Source organism: Seriola lalandi, unplaced genomic scaffold, assembly GCF_002814215.2.
Source record: "Seriola lalandi dorsalis isolate HSWRI2012SDOR001 ecotype SW California unplaced genomic scaffold, Sedor1 jcf7180002054223, whole genome shotgun sequence".
NCBI classification, from domain to species: domain Eukaryota; kingdom Metazoa; phylum Chordata; class Actinopteri; order Carangiformes; family Carangidae; genus Seriola; species Seriola lalandi.
In genome coordinates, this window is record NW_019524776.1 from 208,227 (window position 1) to 217,857 (window position 9,631).

Genomic DNA, 9,631 nt, shown 5'->3' on the forward strand with positions numbered 1-9,631 from the left:
TTTCTGATGTTTACAAATACGAATTAAATCTACTGTTATAGCTGTGGTGCACTAATCATGCATGTGATTATCTTTAAAAAGCACATAAATGTAATGAGATGGATAACAGTGAAACTGGCTGAATATGTTAACCTTTGCTTTTAAAGTGTTGTAATGCTCACAGCACACATATGCATGATATGTGGCATGACTCAGGAAGTGGTGATGAAACAACAAAGGTAGAGAAAGCAGAAGTGCGTCTGGCACAGATAGTCTGGCAGACAGACTGAATGTTCAGTGGAGAGAGACTTGCATCCATGAGGTAAAGACACAACTAAGATTTCAAATTTTCTGCTGTACAAGATATCTAATATTAAACTGGTTAGACTTTGTGTTTCATTTAAATGTTAATGAAGAACCGAACATGAATGTAGCTATTTTATTGTGACACTTAAATTACAAGCCAGACATTCAGTGTAATCAAAGGAATTAGCAATTGATCTAATTGGAAATGGCTCATTGGAAATCATTGTAATACATCTCTAAAACCAACAGAATAATGTAAATATAGTATGTTTGCAGTACATCTAGTAGACTATTTTTGATAAATTAGATTACAATTATATTTTAGTTTATTCTGACATATGCTTCCAGTGATGACTGCAGAGTAACTTAGAGTAAGACCTCGTGCTTTGCATTTAATTGTGTTTAAATCACTAAACACTCAAATCATTATAGGACTCTTTATTAGTTTTTAATTACAGACAGGTGCACTGACAAAATGTGCATCTATCAAAAATAGATATAAATCAACATCTAGGTAGTTGCAGGTGCTTAATCTGACAAGTCTTTTCAGATCTAGACATTTCCCATTTAAATTAAAGGTCCAACTAATTTTCCAATTAACTTCAACCTAAGCCAGATTTACAGTATAACTTCTAATTTGAGCATTGAGCGTAAAAAGTGATTGAACATATTTTGGCCTGTACATGAGAAAGCAGGAACAAAAAAAGTTCAAACCGCTTGTGCCCACACAACTAGGAGGTTTCAAGAGGCTTGGTACAGTGGCACATATCTTTCTGTGTAGAAACAAAGAATAACGACAGGAAATCAAACTTCATTTCACAGACATTTTCACAATTTAAATTCAGCTTTGAAATCCTGGCACAGCTGTTGAAATCACATCAAATCAAACTATGTTTCTGCAGTGACACCATGTCAAACAACTGTTCATTTAAAGAGGTGGACCGACTGATGAACTACTTGGAGCCGGTCATCTACATACCCATATTCGTCTTGGGTCTGATCCTGAATATTGTAGCACTGTTAGTGTTCTGCATCTTTCTGCGAAAATGGACTGAATCAACTATCTACATGACCAGCCTGGCTCTGATGGACCTGCTCCTCCTCTTCCCTCTTCCCTTCAAAATGCATGCGACTAATCACCTCTGGCCTTCCTACCTCCAACCTCTCTGTTCAGGCTTGGAAAGCCTGTATTTTATTGGAATATATGGCAGCATCTACACCATCATGTGTATAGCTGTGGACCGATGGGTGGCTATCTGTCACCCATTCAAAGCCAAGCTGCTGCGTTCACCCAAAGTGGCTCTGGGGACCTGCATGGGGGTGTGGATGCTGGTGCTGGCAGTGCTCTCTCCAACCATCCACCGTTTCAGAGATGCCGGGAAGGAAACTTTCCACTGTTTCCACGGGTTTTCAGAAAATGGCTGGAGCCCTCCACTGATCATCAGCCTGCAGGTGTTTGGGTTCCTGGTACCTGCGTTGGTGGTGATTTACTGTTCTGTCCAGACCATCTGGGCGCTTCAGCAATCTGGCCAGCACAGCCCTCAGAGCCGGGCCTGCGTGAAGATCATCTACAGCAGTTTGAGTGCCTTCCTGGTGCCTTTCACCCCAAGCCACCTTGGCATCCTCCTGCAGTTCCTGGTGAGAGAAACTGCAAGTTCATTTTAAGTAAACTGAACTCTAAAGTGAGAAAAGTGAAGCAGGTATTAGAAGATAACAAATAAAGGTGGTAAAACAAACTCACCTCAAGGTCCATTTAGTAGCACTTCTGGAGCTTTTGGTAATTTTACATTATCTTCATCAGCAGAAAGGGTTTTGCCCAGTTTTCATAGAATTGTAGATGTCTAAATTTCCATTTTTTCCTGACCACTCTAGTGACCTCTTGTCCATTTTGGCTCAACAAATGTAGGGTTTTATTCCAGAATACAATATATCCATAAAAAATGCAGTGTGTAAAAATCCTGATAAATTTTGAAAGTAACAAATTGTCTAAATGACTGACTCTTACTCTAAATCAGGTCCACAAAAAATGGAATAGATTTTGGAAAAATATCAACTCAGAAATTTGATTTTTTTTCTCTCTCATGGACAGTATTTACCAGCCTGATTTGTGCTAAACCACTGTCAGTTCCAGGTAGTGCTTCCTCCCCAGTTTTGCAAACTGAATCAAACACACTACTTAACTTCTAAAGAGACAGACATATGCAGCAACCCTGTAACCCTTGCGGCAGGCTGTTAATACCCTCGATACCTCTGTGTCCTCACTGGTACCCCTAACCCTACTTACAGCCCTGATACCAAGATGGTAGGTAACATTTTTATTTAAATGTTAGAGATCTCATTTTGGAACAAAACTATTACAGCAGATTATGTAGCAGATGTATGGAGAGATCATCTTAAAATAATTCCTGATAGGAACATGCAAAACTCACACTGCAGTGTTACCTCTGGTGTTATCATAAGATTAAAAGAAACATTATTCTCATACATGTAGGCATGTTCCTCTAATCATTTGCACAATCCTAGGTGCACCAAGGAGTGATTCAGGACTGCGGCACCAAGACCAGGATCAGCCTGTTCATACAGGTAGCTTTGTGTCTGTCCAACATCACCTGCTGTCTGGATGCTCTATGCTACTACTTCATTGCCCATGAGGTGAGGAGCACCAAACACACCTTCAGAATGTCAATGATCAGCCAAAGAAGAGCCACTTTCAGCACTTCAGAGGTCTGAACAGGAGATAAAGACAATTCAAGTTAAAATGTAATGTGTCCTCAGCAGAGTGCTAGTAGTGAATACAAGACCTGGCGAGTTTTTTGAAGGGCAATGCAATTAAAGAACAGCCAGTATGGTTTCCGGTAGAAAGTGTGGCATGCACTAAGAGAAATGGGTGGCAGTGAAACAGGTCAGAGTGCAATTGCAGTTAAGCAGTGTAGGTAAGAGTGAGGCAAAAATGTTGAATAGAAAGAGATCTGTTAATATGATTTGGTCCAGTAACAGGAAGCCAGTCTTAAACCTCAAAGAGCTTTGATACCCAATTGAGGCACGAAAAAGAAAATCCACCAACCTGACACAACGTGACATGTTTCTAGAACGATATCAGGGACGAGCTTGTGAGATTGCTTAAAGCATTCTCACACAGTCCTCAGTCCTACGCACTGACAATGCGAAACTAATGTGGGGTGTAATTCATCTTAAAGCCGTAGGCTATTATGGAGCATTTTCGTCTGTTTTCTCACAAAGAAAAATCAGACATATAGCACGTAAAATCCGCTTTTACGGAAGATCTCATTAAAAGACAAAATTTAAGCCATTTAAGATCAGGGACAATGGATCTACATTAGTAAATAGTGGAGAGAAGTTACATTTATGTATCCGTCCTGTAAATCATTATATAGGCTATAACAAAAGAACTGTGGCTGGGTGGCAAAGAATTACTACTTTTATAGATTTTAAATATATCCCTGACCTTATCGATGCAAATAAAAATATTCAGGAGGATTATACTTTTCAAATAATCATAGTATGAATGATGAAGCAAATAAGTGGACAGAAAGTCTAGCTTTCTAGCTAGTAGCCTTAGATACTAGCTGTAGTCTTAGCTAAATTGTTAGCATAATTAAATGACATGCTGTTGGTCATGAAATATGTAAATATAATTGTACTTTTGATTAGTTTTTTTATTTTATTTTAATAACAATGTAGCTTCATACATGTGCAATAGTATCATGTGAATTTATGAAAGGCCCACTGTTAATGGCAGTCGACCTGACTTGCAGATGTTCAACAATCCCTTTGTGGTAACAGTAAAAGGTTGGGGGGTTGATTAGGAGATTAACTGTACATCAATGCTGTTTTTATGATATAGTATTTCTGTGAAAAGCTAAAACAAGAAAGAAGACATGAAACTGTCATGTTTTGGTTTACTTGCATTATTTGTCTTGATACTTTCATTTTGGCACTCGCCACCTCTTTGTTGAGTTTCAGTGTTGTTTGCTGTTTAGTTTCTGTAACTTTAATTTCTGCCTGCGTCATCATTGTGATATGATCCTTTTTTGAAATGATTTGTTTTTGTGAAGTCATGGCGCTTTTTGAACTGAGCTGCAGTTTGCCAGCTTTTTTCTGTTCTTTCATTTCACCCAGACAACCCAGACGACAATACAATGACGTTAATGGAAATTCTATCTATCAGAACAAATCCCTTGAAGGAGGATAATGTACATTTCGTTTGTATTTTTATACAATAAGCATTAATTATACAGCTTCCAGTAAGTCTGTTGTGAAACTTTAAGCTCAAATTGAAATTATGACATTTTATTTGGCCTTTGAAGAAAATTACAGAAATAACAATTTTACTACTCAACTTTTATTTTTGTATGGCATTATTTTTGAAACCAATTCTTCCTCTTCCATTTTAAAATGAAATATATAACTAAGTACAAGATTAATCTTGTAATGTGTTACTTATACCACGATAAAGCTGCAGTTTTCTGTTCTATAGACATGAAAACATGAACAGCATGTTCAAGAGAAATTGAACTGATTAAACCTGCTTGTTCCAGTTACATTATGTCTATACAAGCTGTGAGGAAGTTCACAAAGGAAAAATAAAGTCTTTGTTTCCCTTTCTAACGTTCAGTGCCCTTTTTGTTTATGTTGAAGTATTGTTGACACAATCTCCAGTTATTCTAACCCATAATTTGCAGATTTATATTTGTATGCTGTACTGATTCTTTTACTGATTAAAATACAAAAGACAATAATAAAGTTTGATCATTTATTCTTAAAGCAGCAAGATAGTACAAGAAAAATCGACTGTACAGCAAAATAAAGTATCCGAGACGATGAAATATGAGCACATATCCCAGGTCTCTCTCAAAAGAGACTGATTTGCTCCAGGATGCACATTATAAAGACACCCCAAATCTTTTTTTAAGTTGGGACGAATCAACATTGTAGAGATAATAATGGCAAGATAGGAAGGATTGGGAACTGGCAAGAACTGAAGAGGAGGAGAGTTTTAGCATTTGACATCATCTACAGTAAGTGATCTAGACTTTAAAGCATTCTTTCTAAATATTTCATATATCCTTAACACTAAGCATATAAATGCTTACTGCAGACTTTGGTTCCTTTTTTCCCCCTAAAGCACTGCTACTAATTACAGTCTAAAGCCATTTATATTCCAAGGAGTACGAAAATGTGATACCAAATGAAATATAGAGACAAACCATAAAGAAATGATCATTCACAAAACTAATCGAGTTCAGATAAAAATCTATGCATGTAACAATATGAAATCCAGAATAAAATCAATTTACAGTATATATTGCTTAGGAACAATCAAAGTTATATACACCATTCATTAATGATAAAAAAAAAAAGAAAAGAAACATCTAAACTACATGAGGTATGTTTTGCCATTTTCTGACATTCAAATAAAAAAAAATTACAACCAAGAAACAAATAGTCACACGAGTGCACAGTGCAAGCAGCTTCCAAGTATTCTAACCATCACCCACAGTGCACTGGGTTACTAAATAACAATAAGGACAAGTCTAAAATAACATAAAAACAAGTCCTCTGATGAAAATGACAAACTGACACACATTAACTTCTTTTGCACAACATGACGAGCTACAGATATATCCAAACACATTTATAACATCATCCAAATATACAGACTATCTGAATAAAAAACATATTAACATTGTACATGAACAATAAAAGAGTATTCCAACTTGAGACAAAAAAAACGAAAATTAAAATTGAAACTGAAACTGTTGGACAAATACTTGCTCTTAAAGTGCAGTTAAAAGCCTAAATAATTCAAGAGGTATGGTTTGAGATTGGCTTCAGGATGGCTGTGATTTCCGCCTCAGATTTAGACCCTGTCGCAGATGACAGTTTCAACCACAAAAGTGTTCTCGAAATGACGAATGCTATGGCACTTCTTTATCTCACGCCTTTCAATACCTGGAAGAGAAGAGACATTTCAATGATCCGTTCAGTGCTGAAAGCCAAGGTTTGCAGTTTTCATATTACCGCTACAGCTACTAACTACTGTGCCTACATTGTCCATTTTGAATAAGCAGAAGTTATTCCCTCAAATCACATCCATATATGTACTCAGGGGAAGTTTGTTGCATCATTTCTAAAGCTCGCACACCAATCAAAGGCAGCAACGAAAGAGATATCACTAATGCGCATCACTACCACCTCCACAGTGTGTGGATGTGTCCACGGCACTACAAGTGACTCACATAGCAGGAAGTTCCCAAGCTGTGCCCACACACACGCACACACTAACATGATAATCAGGCTGCCAGGCTGTTAGAGGACGACTTTACACTGTAGACACACTGTCTGAAATATTCACTAGGAAGCCCCTATTTGGTTCTGGTAGTATTTGTTTTCTGCATGGTCACTCAATCTCAGTTTGTTCCTACACAAAACTGAACCCCGGATTCTCTGTCATTCATTGGAGGATTACTTTCCCTCTTGACTACAGAGAGATCGCAGTGACCCAGCACACGTCACATGACTCAACATCTCACAAGGCTTGGTGGGAAAGTGGGTGATAAATTAGCGGAAGTCACCCAGCACTCATCACTCATTCAGCATCTCATATTGCCTGAGCAGATTGGAGAAGGAAATTAATGTGTGTACTCACGTCGGCGCTGGTTACGGCGTCTGAGGCGGTAGGTTTCTTTGCCATAGCAGAGCCTGTGGATGAACGGGCCCAGCTGCCTCATGTTCCTCACCCTCCCTGTCACCACCATTTCCTCCTGGATGATGTAAGTCTGAGGAAGGTACGTCCCTCTCTGTGGCAAAGAGACACAAATGAATCACTCAGTTGATCTGTCTGTGGGAGGAACACTGCAGGCAGGAAGACGGGAACACACTGTCCTTCCTTCTCTCAGACAGCCATTTATCTCTAACAATGATCTTCAACAGTGACATTAACAGTAAATGTAGTGAGTGAGTGCCTCACCTTGACATTGACAAGCAGCTCCCACAGGTTACGTGGAGGCATCACCAAAGTCGTGTTCAGCTCGGTGATGTAGCATTTGTCCAAAGCAATGTCATGATAAGCTGTGAGGCCCTGGAACAAATTTTAAAAAGGGTTTAAGCCTGAGCCATGTTTAAACACTTTAACAAGAAATTGTAAATAGAGTGAACATGCAGGTGCCTTAACCTACCCTCTGAAAGTCATGGATGATATCAGCGGGGTCACTGCCTCCAAAGTGTGGCACAGGCACGCTTATCTGTTCATAGTTATCGTCAAGGTAGATGCCAACATTCTCCTCGAGTTCTTGCCGCCCCCTCAGAGGAGCATAGACAGAGTCCTCATAGACAACCCGACAATGGAACAAGCTGTCTTCTGGGATCTGCTAATGGGATGCAACAGAGCCGAGTTAGCATGTGTAAATAGCTTTTTGTATTCTGTACTGTTGATAAAGTAAGAAGAGGGAGGTAGAGTGAACTGACCTGAGGTATAAAGTAGTAGCGATAGACATAGACGGAGGCCAGCACCAGTCCTGACATGAAAACCACCAGGCCAAGGGTGAGGCAGCACAGGCCAGTTGGAAAAGGCTTTTTGGCCCTGACAGGAAGAACTGGCTGCCCCTGTAAAGAGAGTAAACAGTTTGGTTAGAAGACAGATCAGGGACAACAAGGTAAAGTTAGTTAACCAGGAGACTGTGGTATGAACTTAACCTGGATCTTTTAGCATAGTATTACATAGTATTGTGTTAAAATATACAAAGTTTTATTTTCAATTCTAGTGAAGACCGCAAGTTTTCCAATAATACAAAATATGTGTAACATGATGCAAAGGACAGTTCTAGGATGGAGCATCAGTGGACGTAATGTCCTCTCACACTGCAAGTCTTTCCTGTACAAAATTGTAACAGAGTTAATTCTGACAAGAGGCAGTTGCCAAGTCGTTAGTCAAGTGAGGGGATCTGGTAGACGTAGGATGGTCTGGAATGAGACATGCCAGATGCCCACCCACAGTCTCTCAGTCAATCTGCTGCCTCTCCCTACTACTGTTGCTATGCAGAACGGAAGCAGGGAGAGCTGATTGTGCCAGGCTCTGACGAAGATGCTGGCACGTGGCAGTCTGGGTCTATTCTTAGAGGCCTACTTCCACGCTCCATATTTGCAGTTAGGTCTCTAGCGCCTTAAGTGGGAGTCAAAATGAGAACAACTACGTGGAGCAGGAGTCCCTCAGCAGAGGCGGACATATTAATAGATCTACACACATTAGCTCTGACGCCTATCTTACTGTTGCAGCCAATCGGAATCCACACAGCCTTTGAGATCATGTGTTATACTTATGTTGACGTAACAAACAGCTGAAAAAATGTGTTTGCTGAAGTGATGGATGCGTCATCAGCTGGTATTCACTGTGCACAGTATACGAAAAAAAGGATGCTGCTTAGACATGCATACATCCATTATGTGCCAGATATCTAATTATTTATAACTCCTGGGAGGTAGTCCAGAAAAGAGTCTTCCTGAACAGTTCATTCCGGCTAAATCAAGCCATTCTACAAATCCAGCTCAGAAATAACATGATCAGGCTAATTTAAGACTTGTTTTAACAGTCAAGATCATGGCATATGCACAATAAAGTACTCTATCTATCTATATATATATATATCTATCTATCTATCTATCTATCTATCTATCTATCTATCTATCTACTTAAAAGCACAGCCTCATTCTGTTCAAATTGTTCTAACACTGGTTGAAGACCTGGGATCTGCCATTTTGCAGATTAGGTTCAGGGCATCAGTTGCCAATGTAACTCATAAGTATTAAATTTAAGTATTTGTCAATATTTTTGTCAATTTTGACTTCTGATTTTCCTTAATTTCCTTTCATAGATGCCAATTTTGAGAGAGAATAAAAAGCTTTAGACCATATCCACTGTTTGTATACTGCACATAACAGTAATCCTGGATTACCACTCACTCTCAGATAGGCTCTTGCCTCTCAGGCCCTACCTACAGGATTCACGTGGTGTAACACCTCGTGACATCACTGACTGCTGCAGTGACCGCATCTGACATCTCTGTTTTTTTCTCATTTCAACAAAATCGTTGGTGGGACCGAGACTGTTTTCACACGTGCCGCTTATCAGAGAAAATTTACGTTTTTTTCTTGTCTAGATGAATACTTAATGAACTACTTGGAGGGATGGTGTTATATTCTGCTGAGGGCACACACTGGACAGCCATCTGCAGTGTGTCCTAACAGTGGCCAAACATGGTGACGTAATGTCAACATCCCCAGGCTTGGCCGGGATGGTCTGCAATGTTGGATCTGTTCCCTTGTTATT

The 9,631-nt window shown here is 39.3% G+C and overlaps 2 protein-coding genes across 3 annotated transcripts; one reads left to right on the forward strand and one right to left on the reverse strand.

Annotated features, from left to right (window-relative positions):
• Positions 1–240: 240 nt before the first annotated feature.
• Positions 241–4,914, forward strand: LOC111653536 (G protein-coupled receptor 55). Its single transcript, XM_023404140.2, has 3 exons — positions 241–301; positions 1,188–1,923; positions 2,809–4,914. Exons 1-3 carry the CDS (start codon positions 270–272, stop codon positions 3,013–3,015), a joined length of 975 nt encoding a protein of 324 aa, XP_023259908.2. The 5' UTR covers positions 241–269; the 3' UTR covers positions 3,016–4,914.
• Positions 4,915–5,045: 131 nt separating this feature from the next.
• itm2cb (integral membrane protein 2Cb) lies at positions 5,046–8,373 on the reverse strand. Of its 2 annotated transcripts, none has more exons than XM_023404118.2 (5): positions 7,774–8,373; positions 7,485–7,673; positions 7,277–7,387; positions 6,956–7,106; positions 5,046–6,258 (listed from the first exon to the last, which is right to left on the reverse strand). In XM_023404118.2, the coding sequence occupies exons 1-5, from the start codon at positions 7,828–7,830 to the stop codon at positions 6,167–6,169; spliced, it is 600 nt and encodes a 199-aa protein (XP_023259886.1). In that variant the 5' UTR covers positions 7,831–8,373; the 3' UTR covers positions 5,046–6,166. The 2 variants fall into 2 exon arrangements, with proteins under 2 accessions (XP_023259886.1, XP_087029568.1); XM_087173442.1 differs by having other exon boundaries at positions 7,485–7,676; positions 7,774–8,298.
• Between the last annotated feature and the right edge of the window lie 1,258 nt (positions 8,374–9,631).

Bases quoted from the DNA above. Each gene is read 5' to 3' on its own strand.
- LOC111653536 (XM_023404140.2), top strand. From the start codon at position 270: ATGTTCAGTGGAGAGAGACTTGCATCCATGAG. The intron at 302-1,187 runs GTAAAGACACAA...ATGTTTCTGCAG, and splicing joins GAGAGACTTGCATCCATGAG to TGACACCATGTCAAACAACT. The intron at 1,924-2,808 runs GTGAGAGAAACT...GCACAATCCTAG, and splicing joins GCATCCTCCTGCAGTTCCTG to GTGCACCAAGGAGTGATTCA.
- itm2cb (XM_087173442.1), bottom strand. From the start codon at position 7,830: ATGTCAGGACTGGTGCTGGCCTCCGTCTATGTCTATCGCTACTACTTT. The intron at 7,677-7,773 runs GTCAGTTCACTC...GCATCCCATTAG, and splicing joins GCTACTACTTTATACCTCAG to CAGATCCCAGAAGACAGCTT. The intron at 7,388-7,484 runs GTAGGTTAAGGC...AATTTGTTCCAG, and splicing joins TCATCCATGACTTTCAGAGG to GGCCTCACAGCTTATCATGA.